We start from the raw sequence: 26,733 nt of genomic DNA on the forward strand, positions 1-26,733 counted from the left end.
CCATTTACTCCCTATATTGGGTTACATTCACTTCTAACTAGTCATTTAACTTTATTGTTGCAAAATCTCTAAGCAATTGATTTTTCATGAAGTGTTTTCTTTCTTTGTTTAGGCTTTTTACAAAAAAAAAAAAATATTCCCTATTTATTGAAAAGAAGATTTTTCAAGATTTGGATATTAATTGGTCTTAAAAAGGGAGGAAAAAAATAAAAATAAAAGTAAAAACTCTTCTAAAACTATTATTATATATGTATCACTTGTGACAATATCAAAGTAACAAATCAATATTTCACAATTGTCAAGCCTGCATTTGGATAGGGCTAATATAATAGTTTAACCGATGGATTTAGTCAAGCTTCATAAACACACACTTCTTTAGGGAATCCACCTACCCTTTACATTTATATCAGAACAAAAACTTCATACAACACTATGAACATATATATATATATATATATATATATTACGATTATATGATTAGGCATGCACTCAAAGATCTTGTGAGTTTGTGGGTGGCTTCACCTACCCCCCCTAATGAAAAGGTCCAAAAGGATAGACGAAAAAGATGTGATTGGTGGGCAGCATGACTTGTACAATCCTACCAACCCCCCACTCCAAATATTTGTTTTTACCATATAGTTTTTGTTCTTATAATTTATATATATATATATATATATATGTTTGTTGATACAGTATATTATGGACGAACAATTAATCAACCCAGTCTTATTTGATTCTCTCTCTGAATGCTTTTTCAACCACGACAACTTCTTTAGTCAAAATCCACAATTTTTTTTTATTAATCATAATTAAATTGCTTGGTCAAAATCTTCTTCACCAACCATCAAATTATCATTTTTTTTTTTTTTACGTGGCAGCTACCTACATCCAGCTTAACATTTATCTAGTCTTTTACTTCTTTAATCATTTTTTTTTATATAATTAGCCAAACTCATTATAAATATTTAATTCTAATCACATTAAAATAAAATTTTATTTTTGATAATATTTAATTGAGAAGTAAAATATATATATATATATATATATATAAATGAGTTTCTTATTTTTCTTTTCTTTTCATTTTTCAAGTAAATTTTTTTATTCCAGTGAACTTTAAATATTACAGATTTAAACCGACAACAATTTAGGAATCTTGTAAATTAACTATTACCTTAGCATTAATAAACAAATAAGACTAGGCTAAAACTTTATCTGCCCATAAGCTAAGAAATGTTTTTTTTCCTTACCCAACTACTTATATTGTGTTTGGCTGTATGGACTGCAATATAATATAATTTATAATCTCATTTTTTTTAAGTGTCGGTTCAAAGAAACTTAATTCATTGATAATTTTTTATTGAAAAAATAAAATTAATTAATTAATCATTTTTATTTTTAATGGGTGGGCTACATTGAAGCAAAGGTAGGCTGAAATAATGAAAAGGTTTGGTGACAACACAACTCCACCCACCAAATTAAAACAAAATAAAGCACAATGGGGTTGGCAGGCTTTGGACTAATTAAGACCAAATGGCAAGATAAATACCATTGTAGCATGTGTTATATATGCTATTCAACTTGAATTAAGTATTGATATTAATATTCAGATGTTTTTAATTAAAAAATATATTTATTTAATAAATATTGTATAAGAGTCATTAATTTTATTTTTAATTAAGTATACGTTAAACTTAATATTGTAATTTTGACGATTTTTAGAATATTAAGTATTAGTTTTACTGTTTTATGTTTATTAGGTTGGAAGTTCTTTTTAATTTAGACTATAAAGGGTGTACGATAAACTAAACTAAATTTGATACTGTTGAGCGATCAAACAATATTCCAACTCCTATCGGTTCTGATGTTTGTAAGTGCACACAAAACTAAACTTATTGAATAATTCGGAAGAACATCGTTATATTTTCTTCATAGGCGCAAATTTAACTTTAAAGACCTTCCAGGCCTCAATTTTTTACAAGTATTTGTGATTTTATTGTTAATAGTTTCTTATATTTATTATCTCCCTACATTTTTCTTTCCCACATTAAGTAATAAATAAATTTAACAAAATTGATGCAACAACTTAAATTTTTTTACTTTTTTATTTTTTATTTTTTTAAAAAGAGGGTGACACCTCCATTTATTTATTAATATACCCCGACTTTTAATTGAGGAATACCATGATTACAAGATAAAATAAAAGGGAGAGTACAGAAAAACCCTCCCAAGCCAACACCAGCAACCAACCAAACTAAAACACCAAAACAAAACATAACTAATTAAAAAGATAAAAACATAAACACAACCAAATTCAAAACAAAAATACATCAAACGAAACTCTATAATTGAGCTAACGGCAAACGGAAATGATACCCCATCTATCCATCTGAAAAATATCTTTCAGATAACGTAGTAGAAGGTGTTGTTCTTCGTAAATTACATTGTTTCCCATTTTTCCTTCTTTAGCAAAAAAATCAGTCGCACTATTGCTTTCCCCATATTGATGTATCATCATGACGTTCACTCCTTCTAATTCCACCACGAGCTCCTCCCAAATTTCTCAAAGATACCAGAAAGTACATCTACCTTTCCGAAATCAATTAACTACAATTCGCGAGTCACTTTTAATAATCACATTAAAATAATGCAAACGTTTGCTTAAATTACAAGTTATAAAAAGGACTTATAAAAAATAAATAAATAAAAATGTGCTTTAATTTTCTTTCTTTTCTCACAATTGACTGATTCGAGGGAAATGAAAGGAACGATAGTGATTAATTATTTTTATCATTTGCTTTAAGTTATGAGCCATTTTCCAACTATTTTTTCTCACTTTTTAGAAGGATTGAATTTGAGAAGAATGGGATGAATATTTATTTTTTTTTCCTTTTTCAATTGTCCCAAAAAAAAAAACATACAATCTCCACCACCTTTTCTTGAGATCTCTTTTCCTCATTTTTCTTTTTTCCGTACTAATGACAACCTAAAAGTGTAAGCTCGTGGAGAAAAATAGTTAATTTTATTCCTTTGATATATGTTCCTATTATATATAAGAACCAATTAGGTTAAAAAGTTTAAGCTATTTTTCAAGTCTATAAGACTGATTTTTTAATATCCATCGATCTAGTAAGTTTTCATTACATATTGAGAAACAAATCACTTTCCTTTATATCTTTCTTCCTAAGCATGCGTTCTTGCGTTTTTTGAATATGTGACTTTAAACATAACATTTTTTAAGGGTTAAATGAATTAGTCTTTTTCTCATCTCATACCCTTTTGATTGTTTTGAAATTTCAACATAATATCTCGTATTTAAATCAAGAGATTACGACTCCCAAGAGTATAGATGGTAGTTTCCATCCATTGAAGCATAGGCACTTTATATTATTTGCTTAATTTCTATTTTTTTTAATAATCTCATATATATTAAATATTTTATATATATATATATATATATATATATATATAGTGAAAAAATATTATGAGAGTGTATATTACTATTTTGCCCCCCTCCCTACCCATCTCTCCCTACTTTTAATGAGGAATAAAATTATTGTTCCTCTACAAACTTTGGCTTTTACATTTTAGATGGCATAAGAAAAAGAATGAGAAAAGAGAATAGAAAAGCAAATGAGAATTCACTTATTTTTTATTTTTTTTAGAAAATTAAGAAAGGAAAGAGAGTAAAAAAGAAAAGGATTTTTTCTTTCGTTTCATAAATATTTTTTTTCCTAAAACAACGAAGAAAATGAAAACAAGTGTAAGAAATGTACCATTTGATCCAATTAACTGAAAACTACTTTTCTTTCTTTCAATCTGTAACGCCCCAACCTAGGTTTGCTAGGAAGCATTGTGTCTCTCCTCCTCCACTTAGACCAGACAATAGGGGACGGGCCTTATCGGACTAATGACTGGCCACAGACATTTTCAATGTGTTTTGTCATCACTCACACATTTCTTGAGAAAACTTCCCAAAGGTCACTCATCCTAAGATTATTCCAAGCCAAGCACGATTAACCGTGGAGTTCTTATGGGAAGACTCCCAAAAAGAAATGCGCACCTTGTTGATATGAGTAGTAACATTTAATTCTTTTAAGTCCTTCTTCCACAGGGTATCACATTCTCCTCCACTTACAGAACGCAACGTCCTCGTTGCGAACCCACATTTCCAAACTCAGGTAATGTGAATTTCATCACACTTCCGGCTAGGTAATGACTGTGATACCATTTTCTAATGCCCCAACTTAGGTCTGTCAGGGAGCATTGCGTCTCTCATCCTCCACCTGGACCAGATAACGGGGGGCAGGCCTTATCAGACTAATGACTAACCCCAGAGACCAACACTTGTCCTTTTCAGTGTGTTTTGTCCTCGCTCATACAATTCCTGAGAAAACTTTTCAGAATGTCACCCATCCCAAGATTATTTCAAGTCAAGCACGCTTAACCGTAGAGTTCTAATGGGAAAACTTCTAAAAAGAAAGGTGCACCTTGTTGATATGGGTAGTAACATTTAATCTTTTTAAGCCTTTTTTCCACGGGATATCATATAATCAATCAAAATAATGAGAGGAAAATACAATATCCTATTAATTCTAAACCTCAATCACACTTGTTGATTTTCATTCTTTTCTTTTCTTTCTTTCCAACTAATCACAAACTTATTAGATCTATCATTACTTTTTTTTGGGGGGGGCATCAAAGATAGATCATTTGTTCAAACCATCAAATAAGCGAATCAAATTAAATTGATTTTTTTGATTTACCAAAAAATTGATTCATTTTGATTGATTAACCTACTTCAATTGACCAACACATGAAATTAATCATCAATTTCATTTGGACTAATTAAGAACAAATTGCAAGATAAATACCATGGTCTTTCCATGCCTCAATTTTTTATAAGTATTTGTGATTTTATTGTTAATAGTTTTTTATATTTATTTTCTCCCTATATTATTCTTTCCCACGTTATGTAATAAATAAATTTAACAAAATTGATGCAACAACTTAAATTACAAGCTATAAAAGGAATTATAAAAAATAAATAAACAAAAATATGCTTTAATTTTTTTTCCTTTTCTCCAAGGACAGTGATTAATTATTTTAATCATTTACTTTAAGTTACAAGCCATTTTCTATCTATTTTTTCACTTTCTAGAAGGATTGAATTTGAGAAGAATGGGATGAATATTTTTTTCTTTTTTAATTGTCTAAAAAAAAAAAAACATACAATCACTCAAACCATCTTTTCGTAAGATCTCATTTCCTCTTTTATCTTTTTCCCAGCCAGCTTAAAAGCCTAAGCTTGTGGAGATACATATTGGGGAATAAATCACTTTCCTTTCAATGTTTCTTCCAAAGAATGAGTCCTTACGTTTTTGAATATGTGACTTTAAACATAACATTTTTTTTCTGAAGGGTTGAATGGATTAGTCTTTTTTGTCATCTCATACCTATTTAATCCATTTAACCATTTTGAAACTTCAACGTAATATCTCATATTTAGATCATCCGACTCGCAAGAGGATAGATGGTAGTTTCCATCCATGAAAGCATAGGCACCTTATATTGTTTGCTTAATTTCTATTTTCTTTTTTAATAATATCATATTTATTAAATATTATATATATATATATATATATATATATATATATATATATATATATATATATATATATAGTGAATCAAAGGAATAAAATTATTGTTCCTCTACAAACTTTGGCTTTTACATTTTAGATGGCATAGGAAAAAGAGAGTGAAAAAAGAGAATGGAAAAGTGAATGAAAACTCACTTATTTTTTCTTTAGAAAATTAATAAAGGAAAGAGAGTACACAAGAAAAGGATTTTTTTTCTTTCGTTTCATAAATAACTTTTTCCTAAAAACAACGAAAAAAATGAAAACAATTGTAAGAGATGTACCATTTGATCCAATTAAGTGAACAACTTTTCTTTCTTTCAACCAATCAAAAAAAGAAGAGTAAAACATAATTTCTTCCTAATTCTAAAACTCGTTCATACTTTTTTATTTTCATTCTTTCCTTTTCTTCCTTTCCAACTAATCACTTGATCTATCATTATTATCTTTTTTTTTTTGGGTATCTTCAAGCCATCAAATCTCTAACTAAGGCCGAGTACGGTTTAGTTAACCAAGCATCAAATGTGAATTAAATTAAACTGAATTTTTTATTTGCCAAAAATTGATTCATTTTGATTGATTATCCTACTTCAATTAACCAACAATTTGGGTTAATGGATTAAATTAATAAAATTAAAATTTATATTCTTTAAAATTTAGTACAAAAATATGCATGTTTGGCCAATTTAAAGAGGAATTTTCCAATCTCAGATAAACAAATATATTTTTATATTTGATAGTTTGTTAATATACATGTTTGTTAATAATTTCTTATATTTATTTTCTCCCTACATTTTTCTTTCCCACCTTAAGTAATAAATAAATTTAACAAAATTGATGCAACAACTTAAATTACAAGCTATAAAAGGAATTATAAAAAATAAATAAATAAAAATGTGCTTTAATTTTTTTTCTTTTCTCTCAATAGACTGATTCGAGTGAAATGAAAGGAATGGCAGTGATTAATTAATTTTATCATTTGCTTTAAGTGACCAGCCATTTTCTAACTATTTTTTCTCACTTTTTAGAAGGATTGAATTTGAGAAGAATGGGATGAATATTTATTTTTTTTTCTTTTTCAATTGTCCAAAAAAAATAAAAATACAATCACTCAACCACCTTTTCTTGAGATCTCTTTTCCTCATTTTTCTTTTTTCCGTACTAATGACAACCTAAAAGCGTAAGCTCGTGGAGAAAAATAATTAATTTTATTCCTTTGATATATGTTCCTATTATATATAAGAATCAATTAGGTTAAAAAGTTTAAGCTATTTTTCAAGTCTATAAGACTAATTTTTTAATATCTTTCGATCTAATCAATTTTCATTACATATTGGGAAACAAATCACTTTCCTTTATATATTTCTTCCTAAGCATGCGTTCTTGCGTAAATTGAATATGTGACTTTAAACATAACATTTTTTTTAAGGGTTAAATGGATTAGTCTTTTTCTCATCTCATTCCCTTTTACCCTTTTGACTGTTTTGAAACTTCAACATAATATCTCGTATTTAAATCAAGAGATTGACGCTCCCAAGAAGATAGATGGTAGTTTCCATCTATGGAAGCATAGGCACCTTATATTATCTGCTTAATTTCCATTTTTTAATAATCTCATATGTATTAAATATTATATTTATATATATATATATAAGGAAAAAATACTATGAGAATATATATTACTGTTTTGCCCCCCTCCCTGCCCATCTCTCCCTACTTTTAATGATAAGAACATACATCAAAGGAATAAAATTATTGTTCCTCTACAAACTTTGGCTTTTACATTTTAGATGGCATAGAAAAAAGAGTGAGTAAAGAGAATGGAAAAGCGAATGAGAATTCACTTATTTTTTCTTCAGAAAATTAAGAAAGGAAAGTGTAATAACTTAAGAAAATCTTCAAGGCCTCGTCGACGAACACAGGGGATTCGTCGATAAGGGTTCTTCAGGATCTCGTCAATAAAGAGTCATCTCGTCGACAAGAAGATACCGAGAGAGGGTTTTTGGAAGTCTGAAATTCGTCGACGAAGGTGCAAGTTCGTTGATGAACTTTCTACAGGACTCGTCGACGAGGTGACGTGTCTCGTCGATGAATCCAGACCTATAAGTACTTCTAAAATCAAATTTTGACAGAATTTCAGCGCAAATCTCCCTTCTCTCTCTCTAAAAACACTCCTCTCCCCTTCTCTCTTCGATCTCAACTCCATTTCTCGCCGGATTGAAGATCTGAGGCCACCACGACGCTCTTGGCAAAGTTCTCTGCAAGTGGGGAATATTGGTTTGAAATTAATCCCAAATTCAAGGTAAGGTGTTTTATTTTTGCTTTCCCTACAGTTATAAGAAGTGTTGTATATAGAAAAATACTGATATTTTGTTCTGGGGGATATTGTTTCCAGGATGTTGAGCTAAGAATCCTGCGGGTATAGGGCCAGAGTACAGTAAGGACTTTTCATAAGTAAAGTAAAAGAAATATGTTATGCTAGCAGTTTTGATATGTATATAGAATATTATCAATATGTATTTACAAGCATACAGATCAGATTATTTTTCCAGAGAATTATGAATATTATCTTTATAATAGTATTACAAGAATTGAGCATAAGATTGTGTTTACTCAAATGTGTGGCATGAGTTTATTACAGTATAGTATGTAGATTTTATAATATTACAAATATTCAGATATTTCATATTATTAGCAATGAATGAGACATACAGTATTTCTCAGAAAAAACATGATTTCTAAACCATAACACTCAAACAGATTACTCAGATAGATTATTCAAACAGATTATGCAGTTATAACATCAATATGCTATAATTAAATTATTAAGAGATTATAGATATTATATACAGAGTATACATATATTATATACAAATATTACAGACAGATATTACAGATATTATAGACAGATATTACAGATAGATATTTCAGATATTTTAAATAGATATTACAGATAATTCAAATAGATGTTTCAGATATTACAGCTCAGATTCATAGTGTTATGGTTGTTTTGAAATCATGTTAAAAGCAGCAAGATGATTATATATTTATATATGTATACAATATTACACGATATCAGATGCTTGTGGAAATTACAAATAGATAAATATAGCAGAGCACGGTACCGTTGCTAGTTTCAAACACATTCAACCACATGACTCGGATAGTATGCGAACTATGTCTAACCGTGCTAGGAGAGATTTGCAGTCTCCCCAACATGCTGGGTTGAGGTAGCCGGTTAGACGATGACAGAGGTTAGAGATGGCTCAGAGTGATTGCAGTGGGCTAGATTTACACAGATTGGCAGATGTACAAATATAGATTGATTTGCCTGGTAGGCCAACCAGAGTAAGTCCAGACTACGGGCCGCACAACCCTTTCATGAGAGGATATATCATGATATACAGATCCCAGGGTATAACAGAAGTTCCTATGTACAGATATATCACACAGTAGTTGTTGTTTTATGATATTAGTAGTATTTTCAAATAATAAATTCAGAGTCAGAGATATACTTTAAATTACATTATATATATTCTGTACAGTTTAGCAGCTTTCTCATATTACAGTATCAATATTATTTCAGTATTTTATATGTATAACTCAGTCGCCACACACTAGTAATAGTATATTTCCTCTTACTGAGCGTCGACTCATCTCAGTGAATTATTATTTTTCAGGAGACCCTGTTAGGCGAACAGATCAGACTCGCGGTTAAAGATTGTCTTAAGCTGCCCTAACTGGAAGGGTAGGTGTATTTTGATGCCAGTGATTTGGGGCAGATTTCAGGTTGTGGATATTGTTACTGGTTATTTTGTGTTGTAATTATATTTCAGAACATTATAGTTTTCATAGTATTATATATAGCAGTTCCCAGCTTTGTATACCACTGCTTAGTTATGTATGACAGACAGAGTTTCTTCAGTGCTCTTTGAGCCTGAGTTATATATAGTAATATTTCAGACAGTTGATATTTATGAAAAAAAAAAATTATATTAATAGCAGGTCATTATAGAAAGAGAGTAAAAAAGAAAAGGATTTTTTCTTTCGTTTCGTAAATAATTTTTTTCCTAGAACAACGAAGAAAATGAAAACAAGTGTAAGAAATGTATCATTTGATCCAATTAAGTGAAAATTACTTTTCTTTCTTTCAGTCAATCAAAAAAAGGAGATCATTCTTTTCTTTTCTTTTCTTTCTTTCCAACTAATCACAAACTTATTAGATCTATCATTATTTTTTATTTTTTTTTTGGGTATCGAACGGAGATCATTTGTTCAAATCATCAAATCTCTAACCAAAGTTGAGTATCTTTTAGTTAACCAAGCATCAAAAGCGAATCAAATTAAATTGATTTTTTTTAATTACCAAGAAATTGATTCATTTTGATTGATTAACCTACTTCAATTAACCAACACATGAAATTAATCATCAATTTCATTTGGACTAATTAAGAACAAATTGCAAGATAAATACCATGGTTGTAACGACCGAGAAAATAATGATATTTAAATATTAAGCGTTCGTCGACGACATCGCATTTTGGAAATAATAATAATTGGAGATAATAATAATAATTTCAAGGAATTGTCAGAACTCATCGACGAATACAGGGCTTCGTCGACGAATTGTCGACGAGTACATAAGGAAATTCGTCGACGAATACAGGGATTCGTTGATGAGAAAATAACGAGAGAGGTTTTGGGGCAACCTGAATTTCGTCGATGAAGTGACGTGTCTCGTCGACGAATCTGGTAGTATAAATAGTGGAAAATTGGGATATTTTGTCATTGTCAGCGCCCCTCTCTCTTTCCTCTCTCTCTCTCTCTCTCTCCTGCGACTTTCTCTCTCTCTCTCTCTCTCTCTCTCTCTCTCTCTCTTCAATTTCGGGCCAGTTTTACACCGAATCGACAAACTGAAGTCACCACGATGCTCCTGGGGAAGTTCTCTCTGAATCTGCCGAAGCGGATCGTTGATGAAAGTGAGTTGGAAATCATCCCTGAGTTGAGGTAAGGTTTTTTAAGCCATATTTGGTCTTGTGATAGTTATAGGAAATGATGTACACATGAAAATACTAAAGTTTAATACTAGGAGTTTTAATGTTCAGGGTATTGGTCAGGAAATCCTACGGGAGTTAGACTAGAATATTTTGAGGGCTTTCTCAGTGGCTAGGTAAGGGGATAAATTAAGCTAGTTTTTTTTTAAGAAAATGTATGTATATATATATAACATTTGATTCCTGGAAAATAAATATATTTATATGTGATATATGATTTATATTTGGGAAATATTGTTGAATATGATCGAATATTGAATATGGAAAACTTGTTTAGTGTGGCATGAGTAGAAATGGTTATGAGATACTATTTTCTGGAAATGTGATTATGATACGGATTTTTATGATGGAAAATCGGCGTATGAGCCGAGATTTTATGATATGTTTGCCGGCGTACGGGTCATGCTATAATGTGATTTACCAGCGTACGGGCTGTGCTATGATATGTTTGCCGGCGTACGGGCCATGTTATGATGTGATTTGCCAGTGTACGGGCTGTGCTATGATTTGCTGGTGTATGAGCCGAGTTATGATAAAATGTGTAATACCGACGTATGAGCCGATGATTTTCATGATACACATTTATACACAAGATGATATGATTAATGTGATAATAAATGATATGAGATATCTATGTATCACAGTTTTAGTATATGTTATATGATATTGGAACATGGTTGGCTTGGTCTAGGCTAGCACTTGCACGGTACCGTTGCTATGTGTCCATGGTCTTCGTGATCATGATATTTGTGTTAACGCCGCTGTACAGAGTGGTGTGAGATTGGATGGTCGATGTGGTTATTAAGAAGTGTGTGTGATCACCCCAGGTGTACGGACCAGATCAGGCAGACCCATTGGACTTACAGACTATATGTTTGACTTGGCAGTGGTCGGTCAACCATTGTCAAGTCCCGCCTTCGGGCCACACAACCCAGTCATGTGGGGGTAATACATGACAACAGTCAGCTAACTTACCAGAAATGTTTTTATGTTATTATTATTATATGAGATGAAATATGCTTATGAAAATGCTATATGTTCCGCTATGATTTGATATGTAGATGTTTTCTCAGATTTAACAAAACAGTTACTGGATATGTTCTATATGGGATATGTATAACACAGTTTACTCATGTTGCCACACACTAGTATTAGTTTATTTCCCTTACTGAGAGGTGTCTCACCCCTAAAATTTTATAAACTTTTCAGGAGCCCCAGATAGGAGAGCGGGAAAAGCCCCGCTGATCTAGAGCAGTTACCCGCCCTTTCTAGAGGGTAAGTTTTGTAGGGACAGTTAGGTTTTATGGGAAATGTCCCCAGATTTTATTTTTGAGATATATATACTGGGTTATAGTGAAAGTAGTGACTCTGGTATTTGTGTAATGAGATGAATGTTTTGTATTTATAATATTATGATTATATGTTTCGTGCTGCTTAAGCTTCCGCATTGCGTTCTGATTTATCCTTGGTACCCACGGGTCCAGGTGTATTATGATCTGTTGAGTTGGGAATTATGATATTGATTATACAAAAAAAAATTTAAAAAAATTTAAAAAATGTGGAAATTAAGCAGGTTGTCACAAGTAGCATGTTGAATTAAGTACTGATATTAATATTCAGATGTTTTTAATTAAAAAATATATTTATTTAATAAATATTATATAAGTCATTAATTTTATTTTTAATTAAGCATACACGAAACTTAGTATTTTAATTTTGACGATTTTTAGAATATTAAATATTAGTTTTATTGATTCATGTTTATTACGTTGGAAGTTACTTTTAATTTAGACTATAAATGGCGTATTCTAAGCGAAACTAAATTTGACACGCTCTTTTAATCTTTTTTCATTCTCTTCTTTTTTAATATTGTTGAGTAACCAAACAACACTGCATCTTCAATAGGCTCTGATGTTTATAAGTGCACACAAAACTAAATCTACTGAATAATCTTGAAAATTGTCGTGCTATTTTCTTAATAGGCACAAAATTAGCTTTAAAGACATTGGTCTTTCCATGCCTCAATTTTTTATAAGTATTTGGGATTTTATTGTTAATCATTTTTTATATTTATTTTCTCCCTATATTATTCTTTCCCACATTAAGTAATAAGTAAATTTAACAAAATTGATGCAATAACTTAAATTACAAGCTGTAAAAAGAATTATAAAAAAAATAAAAATAAAAATATACTTTAATTTTTTTCCCTTTTCTCCAAGGACAGTGATTAATTATTTTAATCATTTACTTTAAGTTGCGAGCCATTTTCTATCTATTTTTTCTCACTTGCTAGAAGGATTGAATTTGAGAAGAATGGGATGAATATTTTTTTCTTTTTCAATTGTCTAAAAAAAAAAACATACAATCACTCAAACCATCTTTTCTTAAGATCTCATTTCCTCTTTTATCTTTTTCCCAGCCAGCTTAAAAGCCTAAGCTTGTGGAGATACATAGTGGAGAATAAATTACTTTCCTTTCAATGTTTCTTCCTAAGCGTGCATCCTTACGTTTTTGAACAAGTGACTTTAAACATAACATTTTTTTTTAAGGGATAAATGGATTAGTCTTTTTCTCATCTCATACCCGTTTAATACTTTTAACCATTTTAAAACTTCGACATAATATCTCGTATTTAGATCATCAGACGCGCAAGAGGATAGATGGCAATTTCCATCCATGAAAGCATAGACACCTTATATTGTTTGCTTAATTTCTATTTTCTTTTTTAATAATATCATATATATTAAATATTATATATATATATATATAGTGAATCAAAGGACTAAAATTATTGTTCCTCTACAAACTTTGGCTTTTACATTTTAGATGGCATAGGAAAAAGAGAGTAAAAAAAGAGAATGGAAAAGCTAATGAGAACTCACTTATTTTTTCTTTAGAAAATTAATAAAGGAAAGAGAGTACACAAGAGAAGGATTTTTTTTTTCTTTCGTTTCATAAATAACTTTTTCCTAAAAACAACGAAGAAAATGAAAACAAGTGTAAGAGATGTACCATTTGATCCAATTAAGTGAACAACTTTTCTTTCTTTCAACCAATCAAAAAAAGAAGAGTAAACCATAATTTCCTCCTAATTCTAAAACTTGTTGCACACTTTTTTTATTTTTCTTCCTTTCCAACTAATCACTTGATCTATCATTATTATGTTTTTTTTTTTGGGTATCGAACAGAGATTATTTGTTCAAACCATCAAATCTCTAACTAAGGCCGAGTACGGTTTAGCTAAGCAAGCATCAAAAGTGAATTAAATTAAACCGAATTTTTGATTTACCAAAAATTGATTCATTTTGATTGATTATCCTACTTCAATTAACCAACAATTTGGGTTAATGTTAAAGGGTTAATGGATTAAATTAATTAATTTAAAATTTATATTTTTAAAAATTTAGTACAAAATATACATGTTTGGCCAATTTAAAGAGGAATTTTCCAATCTCAAATAAACAAATATATTTTTCTATAATAATAATAATAATAATAATAATAATAATAATGTAATTCTATTCTATTATTTAAAAATAAAAAATAAAAAATAAAATAAAAAGACAAAACAATTACCTTGTGTTTGAGAGAGGTATTGAATTTAGATTGCGTGGATTTGAACCAAATATAATATAAAATTGTATTGAATTTTATCAAAATTCACTTAAAGAAGAAATATATAAGGGAAAATGAGTTTTGTCTTCATTTTCCTTTCCTTTCCCCTTATTAAATCCTTGATCCAAACAAATCCTAAAATTTTTTTAAAAAAAAAAAGGGAAAAAAATTTGTCTTTTCCATTTCCCAAACAAATATTAAAATCCCTCCAAAATTTGAAGAAAGGAGATGCAATGAGACTTGCCACTTACTGAGTTGACTGATAATTACTTTTGAATTTTGTCTTTTATTTTCTTTCATTCTGCCAATAAAAGCTGAGTATCAAAGCACATTTTCCTTCCTCCCCATTTCTATGGTCCTTTTGCACTCCTCATTCCTTACAATTAATTACCATCTTGTATACTAAAAGTGAATAATTTTCTATATATATCACAGCAGCAGATCATGTGTTCAAACTTCAACCCATCACAATTCTCAAAATTAAAAAAACTTGTAAAAACACCAACAAGCTTTTGCCAATCCAAAGTGGGTTAGACATGAGTGTGAGATATTTTTTAAGTAAATCCACTCTTATATTTAGAGCCACTTTGTTCACTAAAGTCTCTAGGTTTGGATTCTTCTTCTTGCCATTCTTCTAATCAAAATTTTTATTAGAAAAAAAATCTACAAAAGATACGATGGACTCACCTTTAGTATTTTACTTTTCAAATTTGATGATTTTTATATTGAGAGACAGAACATTTAGATGAATTAAATTAAAAAATTTTGCAGAATCTCACTTAAGTTTTTAAATTGAATTAGTTATTTTTTATATAATTTTGTGTTGAGAATTCTAATTGTGAGCTTGTCTTACGTTGGAAATTTTGAGTGGATGATGGGGGCTTATATACATGGTTGGGCCCAAAATCTAATAGGTTTAAGTTTTTGGGTCAAGTTAGTACTCATTCATGTGTATCAAGCTCACTCATGGACTCCTCCAGTGCTAACAAGTGGTATCAGAGCTGATGGTTCGTAACTCAGGGCAAACGATAGGGTAAAGTCGAGACGTGAAGCTAATTCTCCTAACGTGCTAACAGTTGGAGGACCAAGTGTGTGACCGATGACAATAAGGATCATCTAGGCCTGGGATGGATCTGAATAGGGTCAAGACACGGGAGGTGGGGTCCTAGGATGACGTGGACGCTGACGTGGCAAGTGGGCCCAGGCCGACATGGCGACTGACACGTGTCTGCTGATGTGGCTTTGACACAGCACTGACGCAACACAATGACGTCACGCTGGAGTGGGTTGACTAATGACATGGCAGTGAGGCCCGGTGATGATTGTACTAAATTACACTAGGTAAACTCCCAGACAAAATTTTCCTTAGATACGTATTTAGCACAATATAACTCCTAGGACCTCCAATCTAACGACTTTGCTCTGATTTGGCTCTAATACCACTTGTTAGCACTGGAGGAGTCCATGGGTGGGCTTGATACACATGAATGAGCACCAACTTGACCCAAAAGCTTAAGTCTAATAGGTCTTGAACCCAACCATTTATATAAAGCCCCCATCATCCACTCAAATTTTTCAATGTGGGACAAACTCACAAGTGGAATTGTAATGACCTACTTATTTTACAATTTTTTTTCCTTTCCATAACAATATAATAATCCTGACATATCATAATCCACCTGGACCCAGGTACCAAAAGTACACCAGAAATACAATATGAAAGCCTATGCAGCAAAAAACGTAAAATCATATACATACCAAACTATCAATCAACACAATACCAGAGTTTACTACAACTGTCATATAATTATACACATCCCAAAATATCCCAAAAAAGGTCCTAGGGTCACCTCTCAAAATCCATCTGACCCTAGCAAAAAGACTTACCCTTCAGGTAAGGTAGGACTATCGAACTCTAGCGCTACGGAGCTTTATCCGCTTTTCTATCTAGGATTCCTGAATGTTTATATAATTTGAGATGAGACACCTCTCAGTAAGGAAAATAAACTAATATCAGTGTGTAGCAACATGAGTATTTTCGTGTTATACATATAACAATTCATTAACAAACTTGATAAATCTGTTTATATCATATTTGGAAAACATATATAATCATAACATGGTATAACATACTGAATTTTCATACGTATAAATCATCTCATATAACTGTACATAGAAAAACATCTTGGTTGGTTAGCTGGCTGGTGTCATGTCTTACCCCTACATGACTAGGTTGTGCGTCCCGAAAGCGGGACCCAACAATGGCTAACTGACCACTGCCGAATCAAAAGCAAAAGTCTGTAAGTACGATGGGTTTACCTCTCCTAGTCCGTACACCAGGGGTGTTGTCACGCCCTGAACCCTAAAGTGGGACCCGGAGGTGAGAATGTAACCTATCCTGTCCCTGTATCATACACGGTGCAAAACGATACAATACAATGGATGAGGGTCCGACCCCGTGGGGTTCCCAGGCACCTTAAACAGCATCCAAACACAAACATATACACAGCGGAAAATCATCAATATATCATATATGCAGTACCATACCAGAGTCTATACAAGAGCAGTACATAGCTATAACAAAACGTACAACCGGGTGCCCAAAAACAACCCAAAATGGCAACCCAACATATCTACAGTCCTAACACTTACCCAAGTGCTAACACAGTACACCGGCCTCTACGCTCCCCACACCAGGACACTAGTTCCGGTTACTCGAAGGACCTGTAAAAATGTACGTACATTAGGGGTGAGACACCTCTCAGTAAGGAAGAACACAGGTTATATCAGTGTGTGGCATTTGAGTGTTATCTTGACAAAACATACACGCAGTTAAATGCAATCTAGTACTAATTCACACAGTGCCTACAAGCACACACAACATACGATTAGTAACCCGGTAACCAGAACTAGCGATCCCTTCAGCTCAGCTCTCTCAATACACCGGTCACAAGAACAAGCAATCATATCCGCTCCGTTCCATCATATACACACACATGATCAGCTTAGTGTATTCACACTCTTCGGCACGAAGCCGTATCTGCATTTCGGCGTTGGCCCGCAGCCAACCCGCGAAGCACGACGCTAACCAGCACATGGCTAGTCCTCGAATCCCATGGCATCGTACCGGCGCTCAAATGGTGGATCCACACCCTGCGGCCTGATCTGCAGGAAAGGCTCACGCCCTCGAATATAGAGCCAAACACTCTTGCCAATCTATGGCCAGCGATTTCATACACCCTCGGATATAAAGCCGGACACTCTCAGTACCTGGAATAATTTCGAAACCATGTTCCTACTAGCATATCAACATATCACACACACATGCATGCTCATATAACCAATCAAACCACACCCATTTGGTAATCTAAATCATGATTTTCCAAACAAATACAGTTTATACAAAGTCAAGGCACGACCATCCCATTCACGCAGTATAAATCACATATATACATAGGTTTTCATCAAAACCAAGGATGTAGCCCGTCGCCCCCTTTTTCCTAAAACTGTAATAATGAAAAACCCATATTTTCCTTGTTAGATCCCCCCAAATGAGTAATCAAAACACACACAGGACCATGGACTACAGTTCCACCGAGTCCGATTTTAAAAATAACTAACATAACACAGTTTTCCCTTACCTTAACCCCGTAAGCAAAACCCGAACTCCAAGGCTCCTAAACAGCGAACCGAGTTCCAAAACCTATAAATCCCAATACAGAATATACTCACGAGACATTCTTCTACAAAACTACCAGATCAGAAACGAAAATCGAGCCTTACCTCGATTTTACGCCAAAACCCAAAAATCTCTTAAATGAGATTCCGATCTGCAGAAGTTGTAGAGAATCCTTCCACGATCCTCATGGTAACCTCAAATTTTCGATTCTATCGACGACCAGTGAGGAAATCTAGAGAGAGAGAGAGAGAGAGAGAGAGAGAGAGAGAGAGAGAGTTTAGAGAGATAGAGTAGAGAGAGAGAGATTAGGAAACTTAATGAAGAAGAAAACCACTATTCCTTTTATTCCCTTTTGACCCACCCAGTTTTCGTTGATGAAAAGTCGAGTTTTTCGTCGTGGATGTCTGCAGCCTCGTCAACGAAGTCTGATATTTCCATTTTTTTCAAACCTCTCGGCTTCTCTTCGTCGACGAAATCTGCAGAAACTCTTTTATATTTTTCGGGTTCTTACAGGTGTCCACACTACAATAAACCATATCGACTGCTAATCTCCCACTTCCCTGTACGGCAAGCGACAGCACTAACATATCATGATCGTGATCATATAACAATGGTACCGTGCATCGTGAAAGCCTAAACCAAGCCAACCAAGTTCTGATAACATATAACATATTTCCAAATAGTGATACATGACTATTCATAATAATAACTGTCAAGTTAATATCATTATATAATTTTGCATAACATATCGTAAAATCTACGGCTCCTACGCCAGCAATGCCATGAGAACGAACTATCTCCTGAACATAAATCTCTACCAGTCTATCTATGGAGTAGTTGATTTTAATGGAAAGGAAATGGGCGGTCTTCGTTATACAATTCACGATCACCCAAATTGCATTCTGACAATGCAATGCCGACGGCAGCCCCATAACAAAATCCATAGATATATGATCCTACTTCCACTCCGAAATGAAAAGTAGCTGCAACTGACTCGTCGGTCTCTGGTGCTCAGCTTTAACCTGCTGGCACACCAAGCAATGTGCTACAAACTCGACAATCTCCCTCTTCATGTTGTTCCACTAGAAAATTCCCGAAGGTCCTTATACATTTTCGTATTGGCAAAATGAACCATGTAGAGATCTGTGAACCTCCTTTAAAATCGTTCTCCTAATATCAGCATCTACAGGTACACATAATCTGGTGCGAAACCTTAGAGTTTCGTCATCCGAAATACTGAACTCCTCTCCCTGTGTAAGGTAGTGAGATTACTCTGTGAGAAGGGTAAGATTTTGTAATAGGGTCAGAGTTATTTTGTATTTGACCTTAGAGATATTTTTGATGTATATGAGGATGTATAGAAGTACAGTTTTATAATATTATGGAAAGCTCTGGTATTATGCTTTATGGATGAATGTTTGGATTTTATGTTTACTGCTGCGTAGATTTCCGCTGTATTTGATAGGTGTCCCTATTACCCACGGGTTAGGGTTGACTTTTCCATTTATTATGTTATATTTCTTATTTAGGAAATTGAGGTCGCTACAGATCAGATTACAAAGCACGGCACCGTAGCTAATTCAGGACAAAGTGCAACCACATATTTTAGATAATGTGTGGATTTTATGAGTAGTCGATCGTGTCTTGAGAAAGTTTGCAGACTCCTCGGTAGTTCGGGTTGAGGCGACCGATTTGATGATAGAGGTTTCAGTTGACTTATCCTAATAAGCTAATCAGTGTTAAGTCCCGTCTGCAAGCCGCACAACCCTGTCATGAGAAGTTAAATCATGACATATAACCATCTAAGAAAGTTTTCTCAGTTTTATATATAAATATTTACAGAAAATTGCATTTATATCTATAGATACTAAAAGTATGATTAAATATAAAGTTTAAAAACAGTTGTATTTTAAGCTACATAGATGTGAGTTTTATTATATTTTATGTTTCATGTTATCTCAGTTAACTCAGTTGTCACACACAGGTACTAGCATATTTTGTCTTGCTGAGAGTTGTCTCATCTTAGTAATTTAACATATTTTAGGTGATCCAACTAGACGAATAGAATAGACTCAGTGATAGAGGGGACATTTGTACTGCCCTATCTGAAGGGTAAGTGTTAGGAAGATGTATTTTTGAGTAGATATTTGGAGGGTTGGTAGATGCTGTTGGAGAGATGTATATAAATATGTTTTGAGAAAATACTGAATTCTGGTATCGTAATTATGGTTGTATGATTTTTTGTTTTCCGCTGCAAAGGTGTGTTATCTTATGAACAAGCCAAGATTCCTCAGTACCCACTTTGGGACCGAGATGTTATAGTAGACGTTATCAGGGGTATCAGAGTAATATGATTTTATAGCACATAAAAAAAATGGCAGGAATTTTTGGGTCGTTACAGAATATCATAATTCTATTGTAACTCCTCAATTAATAGTGTAATTAGTGAAAAGAAAATCAAAACAACCATAAAAAGGGATATCCATAAAATGTAAGATATTTAAAAAATTCTCAATTTTATATTTTTGTCATTCTATACGTACTTTTATTTTTCTGACTTAGGCATTAGAATGACCTCTAGATTTAATTAATTTAATTTTGTTGATAACAAACTATTTGAATTAATGGTTGTGTGGTTCAGTTATTTGTTACGAGATTAAGTCATTAAAGTTGAAGATTTTAAAAGAAGATTTGAAAACTTTATTTGTTTTATTTATATTCATTTCTCTTAAATTGTAATATTTTTATCTTACATATCTATAAGAAGGTCATGATGCTAAGACATTTAAATATGAAAAAAAAAACACACACACACACACAAATGAAGAGCCTATTCTGGGCTAGCCTATTCTGGGCTAGCCTATTAGGGAAGCGATTGACCAATCCCTAGAGGGAGGTCGACTAGTCCACAAGAGGCGGTTGATCGATCCACTTAGATTTGGCTACAACAATTTGTTTTCTCTAATTATGAGTGCTAAGTCGATTGACCTTTATAAGCGATTGACTAACCTAATCTATATTAGAATCTTAACGGGTAAAAAACGGTTAGTTTTGCTCTAATTTCCATCATATGCCTTTTAATATCTAAACAACATTAAAGAACACATTTACAATGAATTTTCAAGTACTCAAGCTTTCAATGCCCTCTTAATATCTTTTGTGGTTTAATTTATTTACTATGAAAGATCACATACAAAACTCTTATACCATCTTTTGAATAGTCTTTGATAATTAATTTTTAATTTCAAATTGTATATCCTTCCCTATGAGTAAATTTTTTGTTGTAAGCATTCTTGTATATTAGTTTTATTTTTTTCAAAAATAAGGAGTTGTAAATTGATTGTCTTGCCTTTTAAAAAATATGGGGGTTTAATGATTTTCTTGGTTTCCCTTAAAATAAGGGGAATAGTGAAACTACAAGGTGATTGACCCTTGGAAAGTGGACATGGCCAATTTTCAAACCACTATAAAAAAAAAAAATTTACAATTTCTCCTCCATATTTCCTTTGATTTTATTGTTTTATTTTGTGTATTTGGTTGATTTGTTTAAATTGTTTTACATTTGGTATCAAATATTTTAATTTTTATTAAATCCAATTCACTCCCTCCCCCGGTCTTGAGTTGCTCTTTCGACCAACAAAAACCTCTCTTGTTCTCTTTTTCAAATGACCAAGGTCGTGATTCCGATGCAAATTTTAGCAACAATATTATCAACTATAATAAAGAAAAAAAATTATGACCAAATTGATGATAGTTGAATATATTTTTAAAAATAATATTGAAATTTAAAATAAAATATTGACCAAGGAAATAAGAAAGAAAATAAAATATATATCAAATTAGTGAAAATATATATATCTAATTTTACACATTATTAGTATTTAATTTCTATTAAATCCAATCATGGTATAATAAATTTTATTTTTATCAATATTTGTATGATGACAAAATATAATTAAGAATAAATTCTTTCATTTATTTATCTTATAAAATGAAGAGTCCAAACAGCTAAGTGAAGTGTGAAGAGATTTTTTATTTTTAAAAAATAATTTAGAGAGCAAAAATATAAATAAAAAAATTCACTTACTTTACATGGAGAAATTATATAGAGGATCCGTCGCTCTATGTGTCACTGTGCTTTATCTTTTAAGTTTTAAATATGTTTAAAACATATTTCTCTCTCTCTTTATATGTTTGATATCAATAATCGTATGACCATTTGAAGAAATTATATGTATGTAGATGTTAAACATATGAAAATGCCAAGGCACGAAATGTAACAGGTCCAATACAATTTCCCATTCAGTCCGGACTTGCTTAAGTGGTAAAAGCGGATTTGTAATTTTAGTAACCTCAAGATCACGGATTCGATCCCCACTTATAGTTCGTACGGTGAATTGTCATGAGTGTGTCAACAGACAGACGACAATATTTCATTCCCATGGATTTGGTGCTGCACCGAGAGATCTAAATGGCTCGTGAATGGCTGAAGTTTCCACGTCATAAAAAAAAAAAAAATTCCCCACTCACGTGGGATATTCACCAAAGTTCGACATTTCACATTGTGGCGCATCCCACGTGGACCAATAATGACCCATTCTTAGAAACCTAGGGCCACAGTGGGCCATGATCCATATGAACTTTTTTATCTTTATTTTTAACTTTATTTATTTTATTTTTTGTGTTTTTAATCGGTAGGTGTTTCTCCTTGACTTCATGACTTGTGGACAGTTCAATTTTCTACCTACGGGCACCTTAGGCAGAATGGGTGACGCCACAGCTTCCGGGCGCGCACCCCCACCAACCCCCGCCTCGTCGCCTGGCCCCACGCGCCACGCCACACTCCATCATCTTCTCGCCACGTGTCCAAATCTCACCCGTCAATCCACGCGAAGATCTGACGGCCACGTGCAGATTTCAACTAACCCATCGGCCTGCCCACCCAACCCCTCAATGCACAGGCGTCCTTCTATTTAAACACCCTAAAGCGCTCAACCCCTCAGGAAAATTCATCACCTCGGAGTTTTCCTACCACCCCTTTTTAATTTTACTTATTTTCTCGCGCAGCACACATCAATTCCCACCCACTTCATTTTCCTTCTTCGCAATCAACGCATTAATTTCTCGCCGCAGTCTCATTAATTTTCCAAAAAGAAAATGGAGGTCTCTAATGGTCACTGCAACGGCAATGGTTCATTAATCCATAATGTCTGCACCACCGCCGGAAATATGGGCGGTGACCCTTTGAACTGGGGGTGGGCCGCGGATTCGATGAAGGGCAGCCACCTGGATGAGGTAAAGCGCATGGTGGCGGAGTACCGGAAGCCGGTGGTACGGCTGGGAGGCGAGACGCTGACGATATCGCAGGTGGCGGCGGTGGCGGCGGGGGACAGCGGCGAAGTGAGGGTGGAGCTGTCGGAGACGGCGAGGGCGAGAGTGAAGGCGAGCAGCGACTGGGTGATGGAGAGCATGGGGAAGGGCACGGACAGCTATGGAGTCACAACTGGGTTCGGTGCAACTTCGCATAGGAGAACCAAACAGGGTGGAGCCCTTCAGAAGGAGCTCATCAGGTAATTGTTTATTATTTATTAAATATATTTTTTAATTTTGATTTTCATTAATTAATTGCGTTTAATTATATATAATTAATTAAGCAATTAATCTCCACTTGATGGATTAATTATTGGGAGGAATATGGGAAAAAAGGGAATCGGTCCCTTTTTTTGTTTGTTTGTTTGTTTTTTTTTTTTTTTTTTGAGGTATCTACTGCAAAATAATAATAATAATTAATTTTAGTGATTTTTTTAATGTAAATGTCGGTTTTCATGCATGCAAATTTTTTGTTAAAAACAAATACAAAATTTTATTAATCTTTATTGTGGTTTAAAAGACATGAACACTGGTGCATTGGTCAACAAAATTTTTAAAAATGGTAATTGTGGATTACTGTAGTTTTATTTAATTAATTTGGATACGTAAGTTTTTTTTAGGTAATTAAGATTGATTAAATGCAGCGTGATATAATTAATGCATCATTTTCTAGGTTTTCATGATTGAATCTAAGGTATCTTTCAAGCTTTATATTTTTAATTAATGAATCTATAGTTATGTTTTTTTTTTATAGATTCTTAATGTAAAATTTTGATTGAACTCTGTGCGTATATGATAACGGTAGTTAGTATGGCGGAAGGTATTACTTTTTTTATTATTTAAAATATATAATCTAAATTTGATTTACTGAATTTAGTTCCTTATTTATAAAATAAAATAATATGGCTTCACAGAATCACAGATTTCCATCCGTCTGTCTTTGTCTCAAAATGGAGTCACAAACTTGGATTTCACAAACACGATCTGTAAATAAATAAATAAGAATACATAAATCTATGCATATATATATATATATATATATATATAATGGGTCATTAAATGGGTCTGCCCAGAAAATTAATAAAGAATAGAATGGAAATGGCATGAAAGTAAGTTACACTCTCTGTGCTACAAATGGAAGTTCAAATTTATCGAGTATCCAATTTAATTCATACGAAATGGATCTTTTGGCCCAAACAGGTTCTTGAATGCCGGGATATTCGGATCCGGGTCGGAGTCTTGCCACACCCTGCCCCACACCGCAACTCGGTCTGCGATGCTGGTTCGGATCAACACCCTCCTCCAGGGCTACTCCGGCATTCGGTTCGAGATCCTGGAAGCCATCGCCGCCTTCCTCAACCACAACATCACCCCCTGCCTTCCCCTCCGCGGCACCATCACCGCCTCTGGCGACCTCGTTCCCCTATCCTACATCGCTGGAATTTTGACCGGCCGTCCCAATGCCAAGGCCGTTGGACCCGCCGGCGAGACCCTGGACCCGGCGGAGGCCTTCCGTCTAGCCGGGATCGGTTCTGGATTTTTCGACCTCCAGCCCAAAGAGGGTCTCGCGCTGGTTAATGGCACCGCCGTTGGCTCCGGCCTCGCTTCCATGGTTCTCTTCGACGCCAACGTTTTGGCCGTCTTGTCGGAGGTCTTGTCCGCGATTTTTGCCGAGGTTATGCAGGGAAAACCGGAATTTACAGACCATCTGACCCATAAATTGAAGCATCATCCGGGGCAGATCGAAGCGGCGGCGATAATGGAGCACATTCTGGACGGAAGCGCGTACGTTAAAGCAGCTCAGAAGCTGCACGAAATGGATCCTCTGCAGAAGCCGAAGCAGGATCGGTACGCGCTACGGACGTCTCCCCAGTGGTTGGGTCCTCAGATTGAAGTGATCAGAGCATCGACGAAGTCAATCGAAAGGGAAATTAACTCCGTGAACGATAACCCCTTGATCGATGTTTCCAGGAACAAGGCTCTTCACGGGGGAAATTTCCAGGGAACCCCAATCGGAGTTTCCATGGACAACACTCGTCTGGCCATTGCTTCAATCGGAAAAATCATGTTCGCCCAATTCTCCGAGCTCGTGAACGACTTTTACAACAATGGGTTGCCGTCGAATCTCACGGCCGGGCGAAATCCCAGCTTGGATTACGGATTCAAAGGGGCCGAAATCGCCATGGCATCGTACTGCTCGGAACTGCAATTCCTGGCGAACCCAGTGACCAACCACGTCCAGAGCGCAGAGCAGCACAACCAGGATGTGAACTCGTTGGGTTTAATTTCTTCGAGGAAGACGGCGGAAGCTGTGGAAATATTGAAGCTCATGTCTTCTACTTTCTTGGTTGCTCTGTGCCAGGCCATAGATCTGAGGCATCTGGAGGAGAACTTGAAGAGCACGGTGAAGAATACGGTGGGCCAGGTGGCGAAGAGGGTTCTGACGATGGGGTTTAACGGTGAGCTCCACCCGTCGAGGTTCTGCGAAAAGGATTTGCTCAAAGTGGTCGACCGAGAATACGTCTTCGCCTACGCCGACGACCCATGCAGCGACACCTACCCATTGATGCAGAAACTGAGACAAGTTCTGGTCGAGCACGCCCTCGTCAATGGCGAGAGAGAGAAGAATTCGAACACCTCCATTTTCCAGAAAATTTGGGCTTTCGAGGGGGAATTGAAGATCTTTTTGCCCAAAGAGGTGGAGAGCGCGAGAATCGATTTCGAGAACGGCAAATCGGCTATTTCGAACATGATCAGAGAGTGCAGGTCGTACCCACTGTACAAGTTTGTGAGGGAAGAGTTGGGGACTGGGCTGCTGACCGGCGAGAAGGCCCGGTCGCCGGGGGAGGACTTCGATAAGGTGTTCGCGGCGATGTGCGAAGGTAGGATGATTGATCCATTGCTGGATTGTTTGAGGGAGTGGAATGGAGCTCCTCTTCCAATCTGCTAGTGAGATAAATGCTTTCGGTACTTACAGAGGGAGAAGAACATGGATCGATTTGTTTTAAATTTATTGTTTATTGTTTTTATGTTTATTTGGGGTTGCAGATCAGATATGTCTGCGCCTGAAAACTGTGATATTAAACTGTAACCAATGTGTATGCGTTTCTTTTTCTTTCGCTTCAACTTTCTTTGTATTTGTTGAGGTTCAGAACTGACAAATACAAATGTAATATACATAAGTGTCTTTACACATCTATCCTCTGTGGGCCTGTGGCTGTACTCTCTCTCTCTCTCTCTCTCTCTCTACGCAGGCACTCTGAGTTTGAAAGGATGGAGGGAAAAAAAAAAAACCCATTTTCTTGATTTTCCTTTTCTTTGCCCTTAACGTTCCTCTCGAATTTTCAAAGCATTAGGGTTTGTTTGGATTTTGAAGTCA

At 34.2% G+C, this 26,733-nt stretch overlaps 1 protein-coding gene across 1 annotated transcript; it reads left to right on the forward strand.

Moving 5' to 3' along the window:
• Positions 1–22,963: 22,963 nt before the first annotated feature.
• Positions 22,964–26,551, forward strand: LOC131165388 (phenylalanine ammonia-lyase). Its single transcript, XM_058123130.1, has 2 exons — positions 22,964–23,554; positions 24,555–26,551. Exons 1-2 carry the CDS (start codon positions 23,142–23,144, stop codon positions 26,302–26,304), a joined length of 2,163 nt encoding a protein of 720 aa, XP_057979113.1. The 5' UTR covers positions 22,964–23,141; the 3' UTR covers positions 26,305–26,551.
• The last annotated feature ends 182 nt before the right edge of the window (positions 26,552–26,733 follow it).

This window comes from Malania oleifera, chromosome 10 (assembly GCF_029873635.1).
Source record: "Malania oleifera isolate guangnan ecotype guangnan chromosome 10, ASM2987363v1, whole genome shotgun sequence".
Taxonomy (NCBI): Eukaryota; Viridiplantae; Streptophyta; class Magnoliopsida; order Santalales; family Ximeniaceae; genus Malania; species Malania oleifera.

Bases quoted from the DNA above. Each gene is read 5' to 3' on its own strand.
- LOC131165388 (XM_058123130.1), top strand. From the start codon at position 23,142: ATGGAGGTCTCTAATGGTCACTGCAACGGCAATGGTTCATTAATCCAT. The intron at 23,555-24,554 runs GTAATTGTTTAT...TGGCCCAAACAG, and splicing joins CTTCAGAAGGAGCTCATCAG to GTTCTTGAATGCCGGGATAT.